Source organism: Pseudorca crassidens, chromosome 7, assembly GCF_039906515.1.
Source record: "Pseudorca crassidens isolate mPseCra1 chromosome 7, mPseCra1.hap1, whole genome shotgun sequence".
Classification (NCBI taxonomy): Eukaryota; Metazoa; Chordata; class Mammalia; order Artiodactyla; family Delphinidae; genus Pseudorca; species Pseudorca crassidens.
The window spans coordinates 47,775,348-47,802,165 of NC_090302.1; the positions used below are offsets into that span (position 1 = coordinate 47,775,348).

The 26,818-nt window shown below is 41.3% G+C and overlaps 1 protein-coding gene across 6 annotated transcripts in view; it reads left to right on the forward strand.

The window, feature by feature from the left end:
- Window positions 1-294: 294 nt before the first annotated feature.
- The window catches only part of CEMIP2 (cell migration inducing hyaluronidase 2), a 78,947-nt gene continuing 52,423 nt past the window's right edge, over window positions 295-26,818 (forward strand). Inside the window, exons 1-4 of one of the 6 annotated variants that reach the window (XM_067744173.1) lie at window positions 295-424; window positions 17,446-17,788; window positions 22,354-22,494; window positions 23,100-23,661. In XM_067744173.1, the coding sequence (XP_067600274.1) occupies window positions 17,458-17,788; window positions 22,354-22,494; window positions 23,100-23,661 (1,034 nt within the window). In that variant the 5' untranslated portion in view covers window positions 295-424; window positions 17,446-17,457. Of the gene's footprint in view, window positions 425-976; window positions 1,482-1,579; window positions 1,722-17,445; window positions 17,789-22,353; window positions 22,495-23,099; window positions 23,662-26,818 lie in introns of those variants that run through there. The other 5 variants (XM_067744175.1, XM_067744172.1, XM_067744174.1 and 2 more) reach the window with 5 other exon arrangements.

Here is a 26,818-nt window from a genome sequence, read left to right on the forward strand (position 1 = left end):
ATTCTGGATTAAGTGGCGGATGGCGACAGCCTGGATTTGGCAGTCCTGCTGCTGTCACTAGCCCGGGACCTCGTAGGTCTGAGTGATAAAGCCCCGGCCGCGCCCTCAGCGGGAGCCAAGCTTTCCCTCGGTGAGAGCAGCTCCAGCTGTGGTGGCGGCCAGGCTATTCCAGCCCTAGTGTGGGTGTCCATAGAGAGGTACATCGCAGTTGGGGTGGGCGGGGGAGTGGCCTGCAGCGCCACTCCTGCAAGTGGCAGCCACTCCAGAGTGGCGCGGGCAGGGGGCGTGGGGAGACGTAGGTATATTTATTCTGGCGTGAGAGCGGGATGCTGGGACCGCTCTACGCTGCCGGAGGAGCTGTCCTGAGTCGAGAGCAGGCAGTTCTCCCGAAAAGGCTAAGAAACCAGCGCCGGTGATTGGCTAGGTGGGGGCAGCCGTAGTGCGGTGGCCGAACGCACAGAAAAATTTCGGGAGTTGTGGAAGTCCCTTCGGGGATGATGGGGGCGCAGTTTGGCTCAGCCAGGAGCGATGAAGGGGCATGTCCAGCTCAGCCGTGAGATGTTGGGGCGCAAAGTCAGGCTCCCTCGGGAGGTGACAGGGGTATAATGTCCAGGTCAGCCTTGGAGTGATGGGGGGCGCAGTGTCAGGCTCAGCCGGGAAGTGATGAAGGTGCAGAGTCAAGCTCAGCTGGGAGGTTATGGGGGCTCTGGGTTAGGCTCAACCTGGGGTTGATGGGTGCCGCAGCGTGGAGGCGCTGCTTGGGGGGCCTTCTCCGGCAACCGGGCGGTCAGGTGCTGTTCCTGGGCGCCGCAGCGAGAGGCGCTGAGCGCCGATGTTCGCAGCTCGCCCTGAGCTGGGGCAGCGGGAGGAGCCCTGCGCGGTCACCGCCTCCTCCGGCCACAGGCTCCTCCTCTCCCCCCGCCTTCTTCGTCTCGCCTGCCCGAGCGCCCAATCAGCAGCCCTCGGCCCGCAGAGCCGGGTTGCTTGTCTGGGCGGCGGAGGTTGAGCGCGACCCAAGCGAGCTGCGGCGCCCGCCGACCAGGGACAGGCGGGACTCCCGGAACCCCGCTTTGCCCCGCGCGGCCGCCCCCCACTTCACTGTCGCGCGGACGCTTCGGCCCGAGCCGCCTGGGCCACGATTCTCCTCCTCTTCCTCCCGGAGGGGAAGGAAAGGAGACGGCGGAGTAGCTGCTCCGGAGAGAGCAAGCTGAGGCCCTTGCCCCTGAGGCTCGGGACTGGAGGAGGAGGAGGCGGAGGCGGAGGGAAGTGCGCGTCATTCCCGGGAGGAGAGTGTTTCACCTCCTGGCAGAGGCTGCGGCTGCCAGTTGCGTAAAAGCGGCAGCGGCGGCAGGCCGGGGCTGGAGGGGCTCCCTGACCATGGAGGGAAGATCCAGACCCTGGGACGCCAGGAGCTCGGCTCTGTGTCTTTGGACTGCTGTGTAGGCACCTGAATTAGCCGACGCTAAGCGGGGGAGGGGAAGGTAAGAAGCAACGGGGTCACCAGCCCCCGCCCCCTCCTCTCTGCCTCCCTTGCTGCCCGCTGGGGGCCACTGCCAGGACGCGGACCATGGTCCTCCGCTCCTTCCCGGCTCCCGGCAGTCAGGCATTGGGGCATTTCTATTGAAACGGCAAAATCCTCCCGCCTCCCACAGCACCCTCCCCCCCTCCCACCGCGCGCCGCCTTTCTCCTCTTTGGATTAGGAGTAACAAGACTCCTCCGAGTAAGTCCTGTCCATAAGAAAGGGTCTTTGGGAACCACATCTTGATTTCTTTCTCTCCCTCGCTCTTTTCATTGCTTTTACGGGGAACCAAACAATGGACCTTTGAAAGTCGGTGTGAACAGTCTTAAACTTTCTGGAGAGGGCTGGCTTGGGGGAATAAACCCCACAGGAAGCCGACTACAGTGAAAGGTTGGTGGAATGTGCATTGCAGAGTTTCGGCTTCAGTGAGCGCGCGCGTACGCGTTTGGGGGTGATCTTTGTCTCTTTATTACCCTGGGTTGGAGCCCCCCCCGTCTCCCACCCCAGTTTCTTTTAGTTAAGGTAAGGCGACTCTTTAAGGTCTCGTGCAGCTTTCTTTAAAGCTGGGGAAAGGCTTAGCACTGGCCCCCACTTCCAGCTTTCCTCTGCAAAGTTGGGAGGTCTTGGCAAAGGAAGGGGGTCCGGCTCTGTGAGGACCCCTAAGTGCTGCGGTTAATGCTGGTTGCTACACCCCTTGTAATAAAACCAAGGTTCTGACGTCCCTGGATGCTGTCTGCTGAGGGTTGATTTGTGTCCCCAGATTTCCCGTGGAGCGGAAGCCGCTCACTTAAATACTCCGCATTAGTTTAGGAAAACAGACTTTGATATATGTCTCCTTTCATCAGCAGTAAGGGTTAAGGATAGAGTGCTTAATAATTTTAAGAACTTTCATTCCGCACAGGAGCCACTCACTGGCTTGTGTTCACTCCCCTTGTTTCAGTGTGACTGTGATGCGATGTTGCATAATTACGCGTGTTGAGAGTGTGCAGATACTATCTTCGTGAGCTCTTCCCAGTACAAAGTGAGAAGAATTTAGAGGAAGGGGGATGGAGGGAGGTTTCACCTGAGCTGAGTGAAGACTTGAGTCCTCAAAGCAGCCAGGCTTACCTGTTGGAAATGTCTCTGTTTTAAAAACAAATACATTTAGGTTCTGATGAACCTATGGGCAGGACAGGAATAAAGACGCAGACATAGAGAATGCACTTGAGGACACCGGGAGGGGGAGGGGTAAGCTGGGACGAAGTAAGAGTAGAATTGACATATATACACTACCGAATGTAAAATAGCTAGCTAGTGGGAAGCCGTTGCTTCGCACTGGGAGATCAGCTCGGTGCTTTGTGACCACCTAGAGGGTAGGGGTGGGATAGGGAGGTTGGGAGGGAGACGCAAGAGGGAGGGGATATCGGGTTTTTGTATATGCATAGCTGATTCACTTTGTTATAAAGCAGAAACTAACACAGCATTGTAAAGCAATTATACTCCAATAAAGATGTTAAAAAAATAAAATAAAAACAAATACATTTAAAATATTTAGCCTTATGGTTCTTTGGTTGTCTAGAAAGGAACTATTAATGTTTGTTTGACCCTTGAAGGAAACTTGCTGTTTTCAGAATTGGTCTGGGCATCATACTTTGGTTGTGTCTTTGATTAGCTATGCAAAGGGTTCTTTTGAGTGTGCATTTCTGGGCAAAGCAGAAGGTAGTGCACTTCCTCTGCTTAGTAAACATTGGCTAGCACCTTTTGATGCTTTATCCTTTACATTAAAACCACTCCTCTCAATTTTCTGTGTACCTGCACTACAGGATATGTGTGTGTGTGTGTGTGTGTGTGTGTGTGTGTCTGTGTGTGTGTGTGTAACTGGAAGTCTTGTGGTTTTCAGTTCAGTCCACCTGACGCTGTCTTATCTGAATGTGTTTACAGGCCCAGAAAAGTAAGGTTAGAAGTGAACTCTGAGTCATCACCTGTTTCCCTTTAACAGTCTGTGAATGAGCAAGCAAGGGGAGGACTGGGCACTGTGTGTGTGTGTGTGTGTGTGTGTGGACAGGAAAATTGAATCAGTGAATTCTTACATGGTACTTGTTTAGATTTCCTTTGTCACAGCTAATTGAGTAAAAGTCTCTTTTTTTTTAAGGATTATTGGGTTTTTTATGTTTATTTATTAATTTTGGCTGCATTGGGTCTTGGTTGCTGCATGCGGGCTTTCTCTAGTTGCGGCGAGCGGGGTCTAGGCGAATGGGGGCTATTCTTCGTTATGGTGCGCGGGCTTCTCATTGCGGTGGCTTCTCTTGCTGCGGAGCATGGGCTCTAGGCGCTGAGGCTTCAGTAGTTGCAGACCGCAAGCTTAGTAGTTGTGGCTCGTGGGCTCTAGAGCGCAGGCTCAGTAGTTGTGGCGCACGGGCTTAGTTGCTGGGCGGCATGTGGGATCTTCCTGGACCAGGGCTCGAACCCTCAGCATTGGCAGGCAGATTCTTAACCACTGCGCCACTAGGGAAGTCCCATGAGTCTCTTTCCTTGATTTGGCCTATAACGCCTCAAATTTTCAAAAGTCAGGAAATTTTCACAACAGGAAACCAGAATGGGGCAACACCTCATTCATGTTCTAATAGAAATAATCAAGCCTGTTCTCAACCAGCTATCTTGGAAATGAAGAGGAAACAAAGCAGAGAGTAAGGTAGTCTTGTGGGCCATTTCTGAATTTGAAAAGTTACTACTTACTAGCTATGTGCCTCTGGGCAAGTTTCTGAAATTGAGAATGATGAACCACATGTCAGAAAGAAAATTTAAAGTACCATTGTCAAGTTAACAGTTTTACTCACATGGGTTGCTGTATGTAAATGTGTACCTTGTAAAGTGCTGTAAAATATTTATGAGTATTGCATCATCCACCCACCCACCATCCCTTCAGCTAACAATTATTAATCACCTATTGTGTGTCAGGCTTTCTGGAAACAATCTGATTGCCCACTCTCTTTGTGGAGTGTTCTTTTTGGTAGGGAGAGGGAGTTGGATGAATTGGTTGAAATTCCAGAGGTCACAAGGAGCAAAGATAGGGACTTCCCTGGGGGTCCAGTGGTTAAGACTCCTCGCTGCCAGTGCTGGGGGCGCCTGTTCGATCCCTGGTCAGGGAACTAAGGTCCCACATGCCTCGAGGCCAAAAAAAAAACCCACAAAAAACAAGGAGCAAAGATAACCTGGTGGCTTCCATCTATAAAGAAAGATAAAACAATCTCTGCTGTTGAAGAAATGAGTCTATTCAGGTACAAAAGGAAATGAACAATTAGAAAGCCCAATAAGTGTTTGGAGAATTATGCATAGAATGCTTTAAGAACCCAGAGGAGGATCAGATTGGGAATGGGAGGGGGAAGCAATTTAGTGAAAAGTAAAATTTACTAAATCAGACGTAATAGTAGGGACTGAAAACTGGTGTTAGACGTACCATTTTGAAATGTAAAGATTGGAGGACTTGAAGTCAGAATTGAGTTTAAAACAAAGCTCTGACAATTGTTAACCATTTGCTTATTGGGCAGATCCCCACATTCTTCACATATTGTTTCTTCATCTGTAAAATAACTTTATGGAATTCTTTGAGGATTAACTTTGATTTAATTTGCTGTGTATATGATAAAGTACCATACAAGCTAATGCTGTTTGGTACTTTCAAAATATGTTCTTTTTAAAAGCTGTAAATAGATACAGTTTATAACTTAATCTAATTGGTCTCAGTCACAGATTTCTATTTTATTGGCCCTTTCCTGAGTGTGCTGAATCCCATCTTGAGTGCAAGTCTTCAGCTGTTGTCATATGGTGAGTCTCACTTGTTCAGGCATCTTCATCTCAGCCATAGGAAATCTTTTCATCGCGTTTGGGTTGTGAACGCTAATTAGAAGGATGGGCTGTCTAGTACAGTACATCAATTGAGAGGGGCTTGTCTGGGTCTGTACTGTAATGTCCGTACTCTCCTCCCTCCCTCCCAAGTCAGGCTAGTCCTTCTGTTTGTCTTGATCCTAACAAAATGAATATAGAAAAGGAAAAAGAAAGGACAAGAAAAACTATACATCTGCGTTTTTGAGACCATGAAAATCACCCTTAATAGTTTTCTCCATTTGTATAGAGGTGTAATTTTTCAACTACACTATTAAAGAAAGGCTGTGCTCTCAATAGCAACAGCTGCTGTCTAGGTGAAACTTGAATCTGTAAGCAGTACTTGCTTTAATATACTTGCCTTAATTCTCTGCTTGAAATGGACTTCAGCTCATCTGACATTTTAATAAATTGCCTTTGATAGAAATCCATACTCAGTATTTAAAACTGCCATGTTAAATGTGACTTTTTGGGGGAAGGGTGATATGACTGTAAATCAGTTCGCAGGACAGTTACACATGCTGAATCTTAGTATGCAGTTTGAATGGGCCTCAAAAATAATATTAAAATGAGGAAGTTGAGACCCAGAGAGGCTAACTAATTAGGTAAGGTCATGTAGTAAATTAATGGCTGAGCAGGGACAAGAACCCCTTTGTCCCTAATTTCCAGCCAGCATATTTTTTTCTCCAATATACTCTAATTTGTTACTCTTTGGTTTTGTTAGCAATTTAGTTATTTTAATGTTTTAATAGTGAAATAATTTGCATTCTGGCTTAGAAATCCACTGCGCCCAAGTTTAAGGCAGACACTGTACCTTCTGTTTTGTTTGGGGGAATCTGGATGTGATATGGTGCACAGAGTGGGGTGAAGCTACTTGTAATAAGTTTGTCAGATAAGGAACTAAGTGTAAAAGTAACGTTAACTTTACTTGCATTTTCTATAAATAGTCTACTAATTTAAAATATTGTCGAAGTGCACATTTTTTAAAAGAAGCAAGTTCTTCTAAGTAAGAAACATTACTCAGATTTGTGTTGTGAAACATATGATAAAAGCATATTAGAAATAGGTTTGCATGTTCTTTTGTTTTTCCTGTACTTGTTTTGGGAAGCCTTTAATGCTGGTTGTTAGAAACTATGCCCAGCAAATATTTTGTTACATTCCCAAGATGTACAAGGCACTGTGCAAGTTGCTGTGAATGATACAAAGATGTGTGAGGCATAGGGTCTTTATTAAAATGTCTCTTTACAAAAAGTGAAACAGACTCAAAGCTGTGTATGACTTAAAACTTAGAATTGCTATCTCCCAGCAAATCAGTCCTTTGATCTAGTAGGCAAATCTGCTCTGAAATCGTTATTATTAGACTAACCAGACTTGTAACAAGATATTTATTTTCATTACATGGTGACAAGTGATAAACCTTTCGCTTTATTTACTTTATCAGGGCCTCATCTTAGTTTGGACAATAAGTAAAACTTTGGCAACGTTCGATAAGATTTTATATTATGAAAAGTTTGCCTGGGAGAGCTTGTGGCGGTCTTAGCTTTAATGTATTTTAAAGATGACTTTTTTTTTTTTTTTGCGGTACGTGGGCCTCTCACTGTTGGGGCGTCTCCCGTTGCGGTGCACAGGCTCCAGACACACAGGCTCAGCGGCCGTGGCTCACAGGCCCATGGCATGTGGAATCCGCGGCATGTGGAATCTTCCTGGACCGGGGCACGAACCCGTGCCCCTGCATTGGCAGGCAGACTCTCAACCACTACGCCACCAGGGAAGCCCTAAAAATGACTTTAACATTGCATAGAAGTGCGACTGGAACATTGTTTTTGCCTGAAAAGGTTGCAGTTTAAGACAATCCATATTGAGGAACTGAGAAAAGAATTGTCCTCATTGACTTTGAGTTTGATGTTAGTATCTTAAAACATATGCATATTCACCACAAACTAGATGTCATGTCTGATTACTAAGTCTCTCCGGAGAGTGAAATTATTATTGACTTGGGGGCTCTTGCCTAATTACTGGCTTGTGCTTGGAGACTGCAAGCCTTCTCTTATCATAATGGTCTCTGCTAATGGTGACTCACTTCCCTTAAGAATGAGTGAGGTTTTTTGTTTGTTTTTCAATATACAACGAGGTTGGAAAATTCATTATTAACACTTAAGAGATTGGAAAGATTAAGTTTAGCACAAGGACAAATGCCTGATTCCGGTTACAGAATAAATTAGAAAAATGAGTTATTTTTTTAAAAATTGTGGCTAAAAAACCCCCACATACATACCATTGTTTTTAATACCACCAGTGCCACCACTATAAAGTCAACGTTGTATGAGGATTTAAAAAATATTATACTTCATTAATGCAAAAGATATGGCTTTAATTGTTCAATAGGTGGTTGGTGATAGCCATTCCCCAGCCATCCAATGCCATATACTCAGACAGATTGAAGTGCTAGTAATGTTGAGAAGCTAGCAATTTGGTAGCAAGTGGGCTGTGTATGAAGGTATAGGTGAAAAGGCCAAATGAGAGAGAAATCATCTTATCTGCATGATTAATGACATCTTTTGATGGATATTAGTTGCTGTTTGTCCAAGTGCCTGTCCTTACCATATGGCCCCCCTTCACAATATATGGTCAGTTCATGGATAACCTTCCCCGGCTGCCTGGTTACCATGTCGTCTGAACTTGGCTTTAGCCTTAAAGTATTTCTTCTTGCTCCCTGTTTGTGCTTTAGTCCTCATCACTTGAGCTCATTACTCAGCCCCTGTTTACCTGTCCTGCTACTGCTGGCAGTATTCTATCCCTGTTCAGCCATGCAAAGTCCAGCCTCTGCTCTGGTGCTGAGTAATTGCTCGTTCACTGGGGGTCCTGCCTTTTGACTCTCTGGTACCCCTGAATTTGACAAATGTCAAGGAGACCGTGGATGGGGTGTATATGGTCCCTATGGTAGGCCTAGGTTTCACAAGCCCTAGGAGGACAGGGGCTGTGATTTTTTTGTATTTTGGCCAGGAACTCAGGAACTCATCTGCAGGTGACACCTGCCAGCCAGCCTTCTGGAGCATACGAAAGACATCCTGAGTTTGTTGTTTTCTCCCTATATTGGTTATTGTTGGACAGTGTGTTGTCATTTTTTTTTTGTGGTACGCACCCTCTCACTGTTGTGGCCTCTCCCGTTGCGGAGCACAGGCTCCAGACGCTCAGGCTCAGTGGCCATGGCTCACGGGCCCAGCCGCTCTGCGGCATGTGGGATCTTCCCGGACCAGGGCACGAACTCATGTCCCCTGCCTCGGCAGGCGGACTCTCAACTACTGTGCCACCGGGGAAGCCCAGTGTGTTGTCATTTTAGGGGCAGAGTTCAGTGGTAGATTTTAGTTCACACATGCAAAGGAAGATATTAGTAGTAGTCTGATGGTATACATTTGGGTAAGTAAGTTTGGGATTTAATAAAATCAGGCTATCACCCCTTTAGACACACCAGCCTAGTGTCTTTGCCTCAACATATATTGTAACTACTTGTTTACCTGTGTCATCGTCTGACACCCACCCCCTCAACGCTAGGCTATGCGCTTCTTGAAGGTGGAGATCATGTATATTTTTTGCATCGCTGGGTCCCAATCATCTAGCAAAATCCTTGTCTCATAAGCAATCCCCAAACCTGAACGCATTCCCTGTTTGGTAAGGCTTTTCTCTTAAATATACTGTATGAAAAATAGACTATGTGTTGTAGGTTAAAAAATATATATACATTTGGATTCTGATCCTGCACCTGCCATTAATGGAAACTTTGCTTTGATGTTGGATTGAGTAGCCTGGATCACTTCAGTCTGGGCATCTCATTATTCATCTGGAATATTTCTTAGTTTGAAAGGCATGTCAAAACATACTTGGTATATGTTTCCTACTGTCATTGCATTTTGATGTCTGTATGTCACTGGATCATAAACTTTTGGTACACCTGTACTGATTTATCAAACACATCTCTGTTGTCTTTTCTTTTTTCCCCACCTTTCAACATTCTACCAACATGACTTTCTTGAATTTTTCTTCTGGAAAAGCATCTTAAAGCTTTGTCCATGGCGCTCGGCAGAGAATGTAGCCCACAGGCAGCTCTGCCCTTTGCTATGACCTTAATTAAATCAGCCTCCCTCAGGTCAGACTTAGGCTTTGGTTCTTTCTTTCGAAGGCCAGCTGCAAGGCTGATGACATGCCTCCGTCTGCCATTGTGTGCCTCTGCACAGCCATCCGTCACTGTCAGCAGGTTGGGAGTCTCTCTGCTGTGTCCTCCCAGCCAGTGGGGAAAAAGGGCGAAGGGGGATGGTCTAAAGACCCTTGAGAGGGAGGGGAGAAAAAAGAACAGCTTTCAGTAGAAAGAATTAAGGAGAAAAAGGAATCTGAGGAATAATAGTCGGAAGAAAGGAAACAGAAGTGAAGAGCAGAGAACTGGTAGGTAAAATGACCCTCTCCTCTCTCCAATTTTCCAAGTTGAAGAACAATCATGCTCTAGTTTTGCTTATCCTTTAGTTCTTTACTTCTACCCAGAGGCCTATGTACTTTGCTGTTTTTTAAAAATTTTATTTTTGATTGGGCGAGGAATGTGAGATATTGTTCAGTTGTTACCCTTTCTACCCGCCTTGGTCTGTAGATCTGTATTTTTGCCCCTTTTGTTTCTCTTTTGTTTCCCGGGATAATGTTCTGCAGCCTTTTCGCTCTATCAGCCATCTTGGCTTTAGGGTCAAGCATTGCTTTTCATGGACGGATCTGAAAAAAGACAGGATTAATGAGTATATTTGGTGGCAGAAAAATCAGACATCTGCCTCCTGTACGTTGCATAAGTGAGAGGAGTAAAATAATGAATTAAACTATTTCTTAAAGGTCACTTACTTTAAAGTGGGAAAGTGTTCACTGGGTTTACTTTGGGCATTAGATATTATAAATAAAGACTCTGTTTTGATGGACCATATTTTAACAGGAGATTCCAATAGAATTTGCCAAGGATATATACACTTTAGTGAAGTTGTAGCTAATTTGCTAATCTGAAATCCTTAAATACAGACCCATGAGCATATATTGTTTCGTTGTTTTCCAGGAAAGCAAACTCTTAGTATTTATAGTTAATTTTTGTTTTCCAGGGATTTACTGTTTCCTGGCTATAGTTTTCTAGCAAAGAGAGTATAGATTAAATGAAAAGTGAATTTCTAAGCAGGGAAAAAAATGTCTTCTAACTTTAAATAATAATTATTCCAACTCAAATGCTTAGTGGGAAAAAATTTTCTTTCTAGTAAATTTAGTCTTTTTAGGACTATATGTTTGAAATATTCCTTGTGATTTCTCGGTATTGTGGTTTAATAGAGTTAGTGTGTATTGAGAGAGTTATTTCCTTTTGAGGGGGGAGAAAATGTGAACAATATACGGTACCAAACTGGAAGTCAGGTGCATATTGGTGTTTATATATAATACTAGGTTAACTTTTGAGTATATCATTCATCATATGTGTCTAAATTGACCAAGTGGCGAAAAGAAGGTGGAAGATTAGCATTAAAGTGTCTCAGTACCTTATCCTTTTACTTCATAGGGAGCTGTTTATGGTTCAAGGTTGGTGCATTCCCCTTCTATTTCTGAACATTGGCCTCAGTGAGATCAGCTTAGTGAAATGAGCAGGAATCAATGCAGGTAAACTAACTCTGCAAAGTGTCTTATTTCTTGGGAATGTGCCAGACAGTTGCAGGGGCTAGTGACTCATTCTGATTTGGAGAGTTGAAGGACAAAGACAGAAGGGCTATGACAAGCGCTGGGTAATAATGGAGAATGTGTGAATGTGACAGTGTGAAGGCACTGTCCTGTTTAGAAGTCTCAGAGTATTCATTTCTTTGCGAGTCTGCTTACACAAAACCAAGCAGATCTCTGAATGAAAGTGAACTTATTTTTTTCCCCACCATCTGTCTATTTTCTCTCAAATAGCTATAGGAATAGACCTAGCATTTATGCTGAATTCCTTTGCAGTCATTGTTGTAGAAGAATGTGTTTTATCTTGTTTGGTCTGGGAATAGAATATGTAATAAAGTATATTCTGCTAAACTATGTATAAGAGAATTCCCCCTCTCCGAAACTCTCTTTGTTTTATCCTTTGCATTTGAAAATCTTTATATGAGAATATTGATCACACTTAAATATTTGACAGTTTGTGAAATTGAAGATCCTAAAAGTCAACTTTAAGTTTGTTTCTTACTGCATAGTTTTGTATGATTGAGTTGTTGAGCTCATTGTTTATCAACTACAGACATAATCTGAATCTAAAACAAAACTAGATGAAACATCCTACCTCCTACTCCCCCCCCCCACACAAAAAAAACCCAAACCTGAAAATCACCTTGATGTTATTCTCTCTTGTCCTTCTCTTAAAAATAGGAGATTGGAAGTTAGAACCATTAATTGAAAGTTCAAGGCCATTAGGAGCTGGTTAAGAATTTTGTTAGGTCGTGATTACTAGTAATTATAAACAAAATTATCATTTGTTTTCATGATAATTCGCGAACACCTCTCTTTCCTGGCATAATTTACTTTTATTTTTGCTGTGACTGAGCATACCAGTCAGTGTGTTACAAAGACCTACTAAAGTCTTAATAAAAGGAAAAGTTTCCTTAGCCAGGTTTTGGCCAGTTGTACTGAAACACTCAGAAAGTAGACTAATTTGTAGAACTGACCTTTAGGTTGGATACTGTTTCAAGAATTATGTCCTTGATCAAAGAAAGATAAACTGGAGGAGATCATGCCAGTTTCTTGAGTGTTCCTACAAGCCTGAATTTTCCATTCAGAAATAAGTTTTTATACCAAGTGTAGGCAGGATTTAAAAGGGCTTAAATAAGTCAAAAGTATTGCATTTTCATTAGGTGTTCAGTATGATGGGGCCAATATGCATGGCATAGCAATGGGCTGTGGGACACCCCTACATTGGGTTGGAGGGGCTGGATGATTTTGCGCTATAGGGCAAGTGTCCTCAACCACTGTGTAAGTGATAAGCACTTGTGGTAGGCAATTGGCCTTCTGTATTTGTAGCTCAGCAGTAGAAAGAAAATGAAAACTCAACCCTTTTAAAGGGTTCTTAGGAGTTTTGAATTAATTGCCACTATCTCTGTATTGAGAAGACTTTACCTTTGATCATAGCATTTATTTGCTGTCAGCATAACAATATAAAGTGGAATGGAACATCTCCTTTTTCCAAAGTACCTACTGCATTTCATAGTGTGTGGTTAAAACTTACAAATATTGTGAAAAGTTGAGCTTGTCTAGATGGTTTGCTGTTCTGTATCTTTAGAATTTCTATTTGCAGTTGTTATTAATAACTTTTAGTCACCCACTAGATTGCATATTAGCATTTTGTAAAAATTAATGCGTTGACTTTTTTGCTTGAAGTAGTAAATGTTCTCCATTTTTCCCAAATTAGGGTAACTAATATAGAAATTAAACAAATTTCCCAGAGCCTCAAGGATGTTGAAAAAGGAGTAAATGGGAAATTCCAGTCTCTGTGTGTGTGTGTGGTGTGTGTGTGTGTGTGTGTGTGTGTGTGTGTGTGACAGAGAGCGAGAGAGAGAGCTAGAGAGCGAGAGAGAGCGAGAGAGAGAGGGGGAGAGAGAGAGAGAGAGAGGGAGAGGGAGAGAGAGAGAGCTCGCGCGCGCGTGCGCGCGCGCGTGAGAGGAAAACAGTAAGTTCTAAGTTCAGTAAGCACTTACTGAGTTCCTACTGGGTGTAAGTTCCTGTGAGAATACCAAGAAGAGTAAGGTGTTGTCCCTGCTCTCAAGAGGCTTTTGGTCAACTGCAGGAGATGGACACGTACTTACATTAACCGAAACATAAGGCAGACAGCAAGGTGATTCAATAAGAGTTTTAAACAGAGTACAGGGAAGAACAGGCAGGGAACTTATTGTGGAATCCTGAGAAGCCTTCATGGATGAAATAGCACAGTATTTGAAAACTTTATAGGAGACTATCTCAGTTTTCTTAAAATCATGCCCCTTTTTAGTAGGTCAAAAAAACCCAGCTATGATCTCCTTTAATGTTGTTGAAATTTCAAAATAAATTACTTTCTGTGATTATTGTAATTTATAATCAAATTAATTAATTGAATACTCTTACCAACTGTAAGCCCCTCCCACAGTTACTGTTTGAGTTTATACACTCTTTTTATCCAAGAGAAGAATTTTATTTAAAATAACCACAAAATTTTAAAGTATTTTTTTGTGTGAGGGCAACTGAGAATTTGACAAAAGTACTAGGTTTTGAACGCTACCCCTTTTTTCAGTATTTGCATATCTTTAAGTTGATATGATTTTTTCATACTTTTAGTCATTTCTTTCATATCTACTTTAAATTTTGCCTAAATTCCTGGTGAAAATTTTTAATTGCGTGATTTTATTTTCAAATTAATTATTACCAAGCCTTTTGGGCTACTAGGTTTTTAATCATCCAGGAAATAAATACTCACAAGATAATTCTTCTAAGGAACATCTAAATACCAAAAATTATGCTCCAAAAGCTTTGTAGAGTGTATTTCCAAATTTGATATGAATGACTTGGGTTATTCCTCATTTTGGATTGTTTGTGTTTAGGGGTTTAGCACAGTCCAAAATAACTCTTAAAATATATCTTAAAATACTGGTGTGTTCCTTCTGTATACTATGTGATTTCCACTAGAAATACAGCCCTTTAAAAAATGACAGGTGATATAAACAAATTAACAGTATATTAAGTAAAAACTTCCATCTGTAGTAAAAATTTTAAAATGACACCTAATGCTAGCCTTGAATAAAGCTTGAAAGCCAGGGGAAACTCTTCATCCTCTTTCCTCTATTAGGTTTCTCTGTTGTTCTTGGGAACATAAACTAATGTTCAAACTAATGCTACCAGTAGTAACAACCTTATGGACTGAACAGCCTGGGAACCTATCACAGTATTTCATGATATTTCCTTGGTCAATTTCACTCTTCCTTCAAGCAAGTGATTTAAAATTGAATTTAGGACTCTACGTATAATATTGTTTAACTTTTTATACTATTTCATTGACACAAATACTGTTAAAATAAATACTTGGAATAATTAAAAATAAATAAATAATAAAATTGAATTTAGGAATTGCATTTCTTGGGGATGCTGTATATCTTTTATCTTTATCCCCCATAGTCCCTACCACAATTCTCTAATGACAGTAAGAGCTCGCAAGTGCTTATTGAATGAGTGAAATGACAATTTTTCCCCATGAATAATTGAAATCTAGCTAGCAATCAATATATTTTAAAGTAATTGATTTATAATACTACTAAAGCAAGCTCTTAAATGTAAAGTGAAATCCTAAAGCAATGTATTTGTGTCTTATTTAAAAATTGTAATAAATTGTGAGGAAAATCTGCATATTATTATTTTCTTGTAAATTTATTCTAACATAGTTTCAGTAATGTGTTACTTAGGAAAATAGTGATTGTATTTGTTGCTTATGTATTTACATGTTTTTCAGTAAAATAGAGCTAATGGACTCATAATATGTAGAAAAAAATATATACAATTTTGCAGAAGGGTCCTGGGGAAAACATACCATGATTACCATTGATTTATTGGTCATGTTAGTTTGTGGCAGACACCATCTGAATTTTCATGTTAGGATACCATTTTGTGAATGTGAAGACAAATATTTTTCCCAGTGGGATGGTGACTTCATTTAGGCTCTCACTGCCTTTTTTTCTGTTGCTTTGGGTACATCTGGAGACATTATCTCCCACAAAAGGGGCCCCCCGGCTGTTAAGTAATAACAACCTTTCTCACCCTGAAACAATAAAGTATCAAGTGATTTCAGCTTCAAACAAAAGATTTCTACTCCCTTTCAGAGGAGATTATAGTCTGATTCCCCTCTCACCCTGGTGAGCCTGGCACTCAAGAGTATCTAGTTTAGTCCTTTCTTCGTTAATAGATGATCATAAAGGGGTCTTTGTCATACTCTCTCATTTGTTCCAGCAGGATGTATCTATTATTTTGGTCGGCTGCTTGACACATACAGCAGTTTCTTCAACAGCACCTTCCATCATGTTGTTCTCCCTTTGTCATAGAGCTTAAGCTTCATCTAAATAATTACTTTTGTTCAGAAATCAAACCCCACAAAGCAAGTGTTTTTGACAGACACACTCTGAGAAAGTTCTTTGCCCCATGTAAAATCAGCATCAATTCCTGATTAGATTCCCTTTCTGTCCCCATTAATTTCCAGGTCGTTTGGGTCCTGGGAACACTTATTTGTGGCTTCCTTAATGGCCACATTTTGTGTTTAATGGATTTGCTGTAATTTAGAGTAGTTTGGAAGTACCCTTTTTTGTTGTTTTGGCAGAAGGTGAGTGGGATTAATTATAAGAGTATTGAATGAAGTCAGGTGACTCTGAGATGCTGCAGTTGTTAAGGAAGGGAAGTAATGAACATCGTGTTTCTTATTTATTCACAGTTGCTGCAATAAGAACATTAAATGACAGCGCTTCTTTCCCTCCCTCCCTCCCTCCCTCCTTCCATTCTCTCTCTTTTTCTCCCTCCCTACCTTTCTTTCTTTAACTTGGCAAAGTTACAGAGTAAGGTTTCATTCAAAACTTATTCTTTTATTCGAAAACTGGTAAATGCTTACTATAAAGAATATAGAAAGTAAAAAGGACTGCCGTTTTGTGTGTATGTCAGCTTCTCTTAGATAAGAAAGAATCATGTAGAGTCTGGTAAACTTCTGCATGAAGAAGTTCTGAGAATATTAAGGTGCCCTTTCAGACTCAACACAGTTCTTGTTATACCCTTGCAGAATTGATTCTTTGAAATTATTGCCTCTCAATTGTTTTGGAAGACACATGAGTGTAACTGTTAAGAGCCTGAATTCTAGATTCAAAATTCTTGGGTTCAAGTCCTGGTTCTCTGTAAACTAGTGAATCAACTTTTCTAGTCCTCAGTTTTCTCATATGTAAAATGGGGATAATGGCACCTACTCATAGATGTGTCGTGTTAGATGAATACGACAAATTAAACGTATTAGATGAGTTAACACACATAAGGTGTTTAGAACAGGGCCTGGCAGTAAAGTGCTCTATGAATGTTAGCTATTTTTTGAAATCATCTTAACCGTAATCTTTGAATGCTACTATTTTTTAAACAAAATTTGAGGATTTAAAGGAATAATATAGAGTTTCTCATTAAATGAATTCACAGTCTGTTAAGTGATAACATGGTTAAAAATAGTTCAGTTGCTTTACAAGGAGATAAATTTTGTGGAAAAGTTAGACACCTAAACATGCATGCTTGCCTCCTGGAACTTGTTAGGGCCACCTTATGGTTCTCATATGACACATGGACTCTAACTTCAATTTGAAGAGATTTTTACAGTAATGATACTCAAGGTGTGACCACCTGCTTCAGTGTCACCAAGGTACATTTTAAAAATGTGAACTCCAGGGCACTCTTTCCACCAATTGAGCCAGAATCACTGGGGTGGAAAGCCTGGGAATCTACATTTTTAACAAGATTCCCTGGTGATTCTTATGCACAATTGAGAACAGTTGCCACAGAACAGTGGCTCTCAAACTAGATGCTCATTACTGTCACTTGGGGGGCATTTAAAAGATACAGATGCTGGGCTCCTGACTTAATTTTGGGAGTGTGGCACTGGGCATTAACGTTAGTGGCTTATTATAATGTGCAGTGTGGAAGAGCCATGGCATTAGAAGACAATTAGTGGAGGTGATTGTTGACATAGTTTATTATACCAGGATGTAAGCTGACTTGATATTTTCAAAAAGTCATTACAGTGGTTACCAGGGACTGGGGCGAAGTGGGGAATGTTATTGCCTAATGGCTATAGAGTTTCTGTTTGGGATGATGCAAATGTTGTGGAAATGGATGGTTGTAATGGTTGTACAACATTGTGAATGTGCTTAATGCCACTGATTTTACGTTTAAAAATGGTTAAAATGATAAGCTTCATGTTATGTATATTTTACCACAATACTAAAAAAAAGCCATTACAATTCTCACATTTCTGAGCCTTAATTTTCTTTTCTTTTCACAGTGACAGTATATCATGCATGCCACTAACTCCAGGGGCCACTCCCCTGCTTTCCTGCAACCTCAGAATGGAAACAGCCATCGCTCATCTGGCTATGTTCCAGGGAAGGTTGTCCCACTGCGTCCCCCTCCTCCTCCAAAGAGCCAAGCTTCAGCCAAATTTACCTCTACCAGACCGGAAGCCCGGGCCACCTTTGCTTTCTCATCTGAGGAACAACAAGCCCAGAGAGAAAGCCGAAAGCAGAAGAGGCACAAAAATACTTTCATTTGCTTTGCTATTACTAGTTTTTCATTTTTTGTTGCACTTGCAGTCATTTTAGGAATATCCTCAAAATATGCTCCAGATGGTAAGTGCGTATGTGTGCATGTGTGCATACAGAACCCATTCTAGGAGAAGAAAGAAGGGAAGGAAAGAGTAGAATAAATTCTGAAAAGTCTTTTGTTACTTTAACTTGGCTCTAGCTTACTAATATATAATTAGATAATATGAGGTGTATCTTCTTATGAATGAGAGCAATTGTTAAAGGAATCCACTGGAAATGACAAAATTAAAGGACTGCTCTTCCTTTCCATTTTCCCACTTTGTCCCAGGGCTCAAGACTTTCTTAGAGCATTTCTTTTCAAAATAGTAATTTTAAGAGTCTTTTTTGCAATCCTGTGGTAGCACAATTTCATCTTTTGTGGTAGGTATGATTTTCAGACTGACACAAGTTTTTAGTAATAAAAATTACTAAATGCAGTGATAAAGTATATTTAATTGAAAAATAAGTGAAAGTGATACGTTTTGTGTTCTGCCATTTGAAACCAGTTGAGGAGACAGCTCCAAAAGAGAAGCTTCCAATATTTTTGAGGAACAAGGCATATCCTTAAAGAAGAAGATCCATTAGTAGGTATAAGTTCTGATACACTTGTCTTCATAGTTAAACATCATTTAGGGAGATTTTAATTTCTTAAATGGCCTTTGCTTTTCAAGTTGGTAATATAGCAGTACTTTGAATGATTTTGAAAAGTTTATTGTCAGTCAGCCTCAATATAGTACCAATGAAGAATGACCTCATAATATACCCTATCCGTCTCTCCGAAAATCAAAGGGCTCAGCACTGTGGAAAAAGCAGACCAGGCCACTGGATTGGTACCATACTGGTCTGCATTTTCTTTTTATAGTCTGCAACAGATTTTTGTTGAATTAGTGCCTCCTTAAATGGGTATAATGTTTGAGAAGCATTTTACCAGTTATAAGACTTAGAAATATTAGTTTATTTAGTTTTCATGGGTGATTTAGGGGTCTTATAGACTTTAAGGTTTTGGGAGGAGGTAATGTCAATACTTCTAAGAAAATAGACCTAAAGTAAGAGAGATGTTCATTCAACATCTTTGTTGGCCAAGCCAGTAGACCACATAAAGAACTTGCAACATTGCTTTCCATTGCACGTAGCATTGACTTTCTTTCCCCTTTTCTCCAGAGAAATAACCAAATTCACTGCTGTTGATTCATTCTTTCCAAGTAATCTTCAGTAAAGGGATGCTAGATTTTGGAAAATCAGAGCTGAAATCTGTGGCTTTAATTGATGTTTTCATATTCTAGCTAAGACATTGAATTGCTGATGTGGTTCCTTGAATCAACATCGTTTAGTTTCACATTTTGGCAGTGTAAGGGCAGAATATCAGTGGAAAGATGTGGTATGCTGAAATATTTCAGGATCAGCCTCACTGTGGTTATTGCTGTTATGTAACTTTGATAATGCATCCACTGCTCAACAAATGGGTAGCTGAGAAGGTGGAACTAGCTAAGCTAGTTTTTTGATGCTTTCTGCAGACTATATATTTTCTCATTAAGTGTAGTTTACTGGAAAAAAACAGACTGGAATTTTTGGTGATAAAAAATTTCTAATGAAGCATGCTTTCCTGGGGAATAATTATAAACAATTAAGAGGAATTATATAACTATTATAGTAGGCTCTAGATCTTTTGAGACTTAGATTCCTTCTGGATTTCCTTCTGTAGCTGGGTACAGTGCTTGTTACCTGGGGCCTACATTTGCTTATGATATCATGGAGCATTCCAGCTAAATGTTTTATGGGTAGAGAGGGAGGTAGAAGAAAAGCTCAAGAAATCCTCAGTATTAAGTCAGAACGAATTCAAGACGTTTTTTGTTTCTTCGATGGGAATAAAAGTTTAAGGATTATTCTTAGTATAATAGTGATGATCATTGATTTATCAGAATTAAATATCAATGATTATGAAACTCCTAGGAGAAAAACTAATTCCATGAAATAATTGCCAAGGTCTTAACTAGTGGGACTAATTTTAACTGTAGTGGTTATTATCTCCTCAAAGAGAAAGCATGAGCCAACATGAATGCTTAGAAATAGATGCTTGCATTAGTGGTGTGCAAGTTCAAAATGAGGAATCACAATTTTCTTCCTATAAAAAATTATATCTTTGTGATGTACCCAGTGTCTCTACTTTTTCTCATATTATCCCCCAACATATACCTTCCGCCTTCATATGATTTGCAAGCATATCCTGTCCATTCTTATCTTGGCTTTGTTTAAATGTAGGCTGTATCTTGCTATTCTAAATGAGCAACCAAATGGACTTGGATAGTAAGGGGTATTTGCATCACTAGTATTCTTATCTCCCCTTCATGCTCCTCTTATTTAAATACTGTCTACCCTTTGAGGATCTATGTCTAGTGTCATCTGCTCCATTGAAGCTGCCTCGGTTACTCTAGCCCCACCCCTCCTTTCTCTGAGCTCTTTTTCATCTAAAGTAACTACCACATTGTTCAGTATTATTTCATACATGGCGGCTTTTTCTCCCAAGCTAGGTTATATGCTCTGAGGGCTGTGAGCTCATTCTAAATTTTATAAATTATATACTTTATAAATTTTACACTATCTAGTCCAGAGTGGACAAATTGATCCTCAATAACTACCTGGTCATTAGTTGGTCAAAATTGGTGTGATTTTTTTCCCTCTCTTTTCTTCCAAATTATATCAGAAACTAAATGTCTCATGCATTAAACAGCTGTGGCAATGCAAAATACTTTTATGTTTTCATCATCATCTATTCAAGAGGCAAATTCTTTTTTTGTAAACACTCCATTTATTTTTTATTTTTTTTTTTAAGATTAATTTATTTATTTTTGGCTGCGTTGGGTCTTTGTTGCTGCATGTGGGCTTTCTCTAGCTGCGGCGAGTGGGGGCTACTCTTCGTTGGGGTGAGCAGGCTTCTCGTTGCGGTGGTTTCTCGTTGTGGAGCACGGTCTCTAGGCGCGCGGGCTTCAGTCGTTGCAGCACACGAGCTTCAGTAGTTGTGGTGCATGGGCTCAGTAGTTGTGGCTCACAGGCTCTAGAGTGCAGGCTCAGTAGTTGTGGCACACGGGTTTAGTTGCTCCGCGGCATGTGGGATCTTCCTGGACCAGGGCTCAAACCCGTGTCCCCTACATTGGCAGGTGGATTCTTAACCACTGTGCCACCAGGGAAGTCCTTTTTTTTTTTTTTTTAACATATCTTACACGTTACTAACATATTATGTACACTATACACATCTGTTTTTTTTTTTTTTTTTTTGCTGTGCGCGGTCCTCTCACCGCTGTGGTGGCCTCTCCCGTTGTGGAGCACAGGCTCCGGACGCACAAGCTCAGCGGCCATGGCTCACGGGCCCAGCTGCTCCGCGGCATGTGGGATCTTCGCGGACTGGGGCATAGAACCCGTGTCCCCTGCATCGGCAGGCGGACTCAACCACTGCGCCACCAGGGAAGCCCCACATCTGTTTTTTTAAAAAAATATTTATTTATTTATTTCGGCTGTGCCAGGTCTTAGTTGCGTGCAGACTTCTTAAGTTGTGGCATGCATGTGGGATCTAGTTTCCCTACTAGGGATCGAACCCCGTCCTCCTGCATTGGGAGCACGAAGTGTTACCCACTATACCACCAGGGAAGTCCCTCAAGAGGAAAATTATAATTCTAGTAAAGAAACGCTACAAGGAAAGTAAACCTCATTTCTTAAAGGGGAACTTCCATATCACTCAACTTGCTGAGTAATCTAGGGTTTGGCTTCTCTAATCTGCCGTTTCCTCATCTCTGAAAATGAGAAGTCATGTCTTTGGCCATTTGCCTCTTGAAGCTTTGTTGGGAAAGTGTATATGTCTGAAGATAGTGATGTTTATCAGCGGCTGCCTTTGGAATGAAAGAATTGCTATTATCACCTACTTTATGATTCACTGTGCATAGGAAGGAACCTGGGAAGACCTAATATACATATTAGTTAGCAATTTCTATTTTTTATTTATCAGTGTGTTGTGAACATAGTTTCTTTTCTAAAATGGCTTTCTACAGTGGGTCCAAGAACAATCAAGAGTTTTGCCTCTTACTGTTGATTTATTTCCAGAGTAGATAGTTCAGGCGAACTCTGTTTTCACCTTGTGGACTCTGACCCAAACTAGTGTATAGCGACTTGGTTTTGTGGTGAAACCTTTTTTTTTTTTTTTTTTTTTTTTCTGCGGTACGCGGGCCTCTCACTGTTGCAGCCTCTCCCGCCGCAGAGCACAGCCTCCGGACGCGCAGGCCCAGCGGCCATGGCTCACGGGCCCAGCCGCTCCGCGGCATGTGGGATCTTCCCGGACCGGGACACGAGCCCGTGTCCCCTGCATCGGCAGGCGGACTCTCGACCACTGTGCCACCAGGGAAGCCCTGTGGTGAAACCTTTTTTATGCGTTGAGGAAATAAAGGATTTGACACATCTCTGCTTGGTGGGATGGATGGAACTTCCATCCTTATGGAAGGAAATTAAAATATGTCAGCCCATTACTTGCAGGTTGCAATAAATGATGGTAGTACTTGGATTTGGCTAAAGGTATTTTTGCATATTGTTGGTTAATGGGATATCGACGTTGCATTGTTTTATAGAGAATTGCCCAGATCAAAACCCTCGTCTCAGGAACTGGGATCCAGGACAAGATTCTGCAAAACAAGTTGTTATCAAGGAGGGAGATATGTTCCGCCTGACCTCAGATGCCACGGTGAACTCTATAGTCATTAAGGATGGAGGTAAGTAGCAGTCCCTGTCTATGGGAACAGCAAGGTTGCTCTTTACTGCAGGGCAACGTTTGATGTTCTTTATGTAGAAAACTATTCTTAGCTTTTAGGATGTGGTGTCACTCTAACCATGGAGACAGGAAAAGTTCCTAAGGTAGAACAGTAGAATTCAAGAGCTGGAAGGGCTGTAGAAATCACTCAAGTCAAGACCCTTGATTTATAGAAAAGGAAATAGTTCCAGAAGGTCATCTCTCATAGCTAAATCTTCGTTACAACTATGAACAGTGATGAGAGAGTTAATGTGGGTTAACATATGTGAAAATGAGATTCAGATTTGTAGAGTCTTACATATTTTTCTAGAAATGATGTACCTTTAAAGTGAATGGATTGAAATTCATACACATGGGCATCTTTAGGGTGTTGAGATATGAACTCTCCATTTCTTCCTTTAATATGTTTTGAAAACAGGTTCAATTTTCTAAGCAGACTTCTAGTAAATTCTTTTTCCCAACTTAACTGCGGAAGTGCTTTTTTCCCCTCTTAAGATGAAATTTATTTCTCTGTACCTCAGAAAGATGTTTTAGAAGTTGGCTTACTTAGTGTGTTATTCCCTGCAGGACTGCTTGTATTTGGGGACGATAAAGATGGATCCAGAAATATTACTTTGCGGACTCGTTACATCCTGATCAAGGATGGTGGGGCGCTTCATATTGGAGCAGAAAATTGCCGCTATAAATCCAAAGCGACAATTGCCTTGTATGGCAAGTCAGATGAAGGTGAAAGTATGCCAACATTTGGCAAAAAATTTATTGGTGTGGAAGCCGGCGGGACACTGGAATTACATGGGGCACAGAAGGCATCATGGACGCTGTTGGTGAGAACTCTGAATTCCTCAGGCTTGACCTTTGGCTCCCATGCCTTTGAAAAGGACTTTTCCAGGGGCCTCAATGTGAGGGTCATTGACCAAGACACAGCCAAAATTTTGGAAATCGAGAGGTTTGATACCCACGAATACCACAATGAAAGTAGGCGACTTCAGAAATTCCTGAGAGACCAGGATCCAGGACGGATTGTTGCCATAGCTGTTGGAGATTCAGCAGTCAAAAGCCTCTTACAAGGAACCATACAAATGATCCAGGACCGGCTGGGAAGTAAGCTGATCCAAGGACTGGGCTACAGGTGGGCACACATATCTCTCTACTTTCCTTCCTGCTATGTATTAGCGTCTGTCTGTGTGAGAGGAGAGCGGGAGAAAGAAACAAAATACTCCACAGTCTGACTTCAGGGGCCAGAATGGCCACTACCATTTGGAAGTCTCGTTGCCTCTTGCTTTGAACTGGAGGACAGAAGACGGTTTACAAAGTTCTTTTCTTGGCTTTGGTTTATGAAGCACTTTGTGAACCTTAGCGTTGGGCTTGTGAAAAATTAAGAACAGAAACGTACTGAAAGCAATCAGGCAGTTTAAGGAGATTGATTTCCTTCTTTTATTATCTTCTGAAGATCATATGAAACTCAGGCTAATTGGAGGTACCTTATGAGTTGAAAGGTTAGGGCCCAATTCCGTGCTAAGGTGGAAAAGTTGTCTGAAAAGATTGAGATGGGGTGGAACATGCACAATTTTCTTTTCCTTTTTTTTTTTTTTTTAATCCTTTAATTTGAGTCTGCTTGTTTGATGGGCACAGGCCTCTGGGGCCCTGGCACATGTGAGGAAGCACAAGTTGGAGGGCTACGAGGTTCATCCAGATAGTAGGATTCATCCCTACAGTTTATTCTTGTGTTCTTGTGCCATAGTCTAGTTAATCATGATTTCCTAATGCAGTTCTGGGTTCTGGGGAAGCAGCTGGCTCAACATTTAATTTAAAAAAAAAACAAGTTTTAATTCTGCTTACTGTTCACAATAAAGTCAGGGAATATCTGCAGTGAAAAGTAAGAAGACTTCAAAACTCCCATGTTGAAATGATCTAGTTATTATTATTTTCCTTTGATGGTTGGTTGGTCTAGTTATTATTTTTTCTTTGGTCAGTGTTGGAATGGAATATTATCTATAGAAATTGTAGAGAAAGTTAAGAAGACAAAAATTAGTGAAGAAAAAGCATCTGTAATGTTCTTAAAATGCTTTTTACTCACCCAGGGAATACTTAGGGGATTCTAAGCGCCGGGTGCCCATAGATGCTTAGATGAAAGGACACTGTCTCAGAGTCCTCTTTTAATCTGGTGGATAAACAGAGACCTAAGTAGAAGGGGATCATACAGTGAGAAACTTAGTGCAGCTACAGGGTATGATGGGAGTGCAAATAGAAGGAGCCTTGGAGGCTCCCCAAAGGTGAGAAGCCCGAGGGAAGTTTAGGAGTATACTGTGTAGGCTGTAGAGAAGGAGGGCTTAGAGGTAGTTTCTTTTGGGGGGGTGGTGGTGGTGGTGGTTTAATTAAATATTATACATATACAGAAAAGTGCTAAAAACAAGAATATAGAGTTTAATGACTTATCACCATGTGATATCGGGGTAGCGACCACCCAGTTCAAGAAAGAGAACGTTGCCAGTGTCCTGGAAGCCCCCATCCTATCCCATCCTGTTCACTGACCACTCCCTCTGTTCACCAGAGGTAAACCACTCCCCTGGATTTGTGGAGAACAGTAAAGTTCAGGTTTGCCTGTCTTTGAACTTCATATAAATGGAAGCAGACAATATGTTATATTTTGTGTCTGGCTTCTTTGCTCAACCTCGTTATTGAGTGTCGTTTATGTTGGTGCATGCAGGGTGGCTTATTTTCATCGTTGTTTATTTTCTCTTGTATGAGTATAGCACAGTGTATTTACTGCTGGACATCTGGGTGGTTGTCCAGTTCGGACCTCTCATAAAATGTGCTTCTCTGAGTGTTCTTTTATCCATCCCTTCATGCTCATGTGCACATATTTCTATAATTTATAGACCTATGAATGGAAGTGTGGTCTGTTCAAAGTCAGACACCTACTTTGTTTCACTATCCAGTAATACCGGAGATTACAACTTTATGTCATTATTGTTCTAGGTTTAGTGTGTTAATTAGCTATGAATATTTTGTTTGACTCTTTTTGGGTTCCTCTCCCTACTGTTTCTAAATTCCCTTTAGAATTTAGAAATATTGCTGCTGATTTGATGGAGGAATTAGAGTTGTGATCCTTTGCCAACATTCCATTGCATTGACATTATCTCCAGGGTACATAAACATGCCCCTTTGAAGATAATGTTCTGGCACGCTGAAATTTTCCTCAAGTGGAGGAGGGAAGTAGGAGTGTTTTGGAGATAATATCAATAGAATAGAACATTGTTTTATAGTTGCTGAGGCAGTTCTGGTAAATAAAGGAAGCCTCTGATATTCTTCCTCTTCCCTCTCACACAGGAGATAATAAATGGAGACATTCTTCGTTTGATTCTTTCTGCTGTATCAAGGAATATAAATAGAGCTATAAAGCACAGTCGGCCAAAGAGTAGCTAATCCACGCAGGGGTGGGTGTAGAATTTGTAAGGTTGTAGGCATGCTCTGATTAACTTTCATCTGTGAGTATCCAGCCATCTGTCTAGCATAGATTACATTTGGCATTTTTTTTTTTCTACAGTAGGAAGTTGACATTTTTCTTTTCATGTTTGAAACCAGGAGTCTTAAGGCAAATTTTCTGACTTTTTATCTTTGTTCTTTTTTTTTTTTTTGATTGATTTTGCCACAAGCTTGAGCAAAGTCCCTGGGATGTTTATCACAGTATCACAGAAATAAAATGGTGTTTTTCAAACATACTGCTTTCAACAAATAGTTATAAAGCATGTAAAATTTTAAATCTATTGGAGAGTGATTCTACAGATTTAATTTAAGAATATTAAGAAACCAATAATCCAGTGGTGCTCAGCCTTGTTTGCATACATGAGATCTTAAAAAAATCCCACGCCCAGAGCCCACCCTACATGATTTACCTCAGGATCTCTGAAGGCTAGGACACGCGCCCCCCTGCAATTTGTGCAGTTAAGGTTGATACCTACGGCTCTAACCTCTGACCTGTGACTCAGAGGTTCTCAGTGTGGTTCCTAGACCAGCAGCATCAGCATCACTTGGGAATTTGTCATAAATGCAAATTCTATGGCCCAGCCTCAAACAGTCAGAAGATGGGGCCCAGCAATCTGATTTAACAAGCCCTCCAGATGATTCTGATGCCTACAAAGTTTGAGAACCACTGTTCTAACTCAGTGGTTCTCCAGTGTGGCTGCACAGTCGTGGCATCTGGGGAACTTTAAAAACAGACTAATGCCAGGCCCCACCTGTAGAGATGTTGTTTGCATCAGTGTGGGCTGGGTCTAAGCATGGAT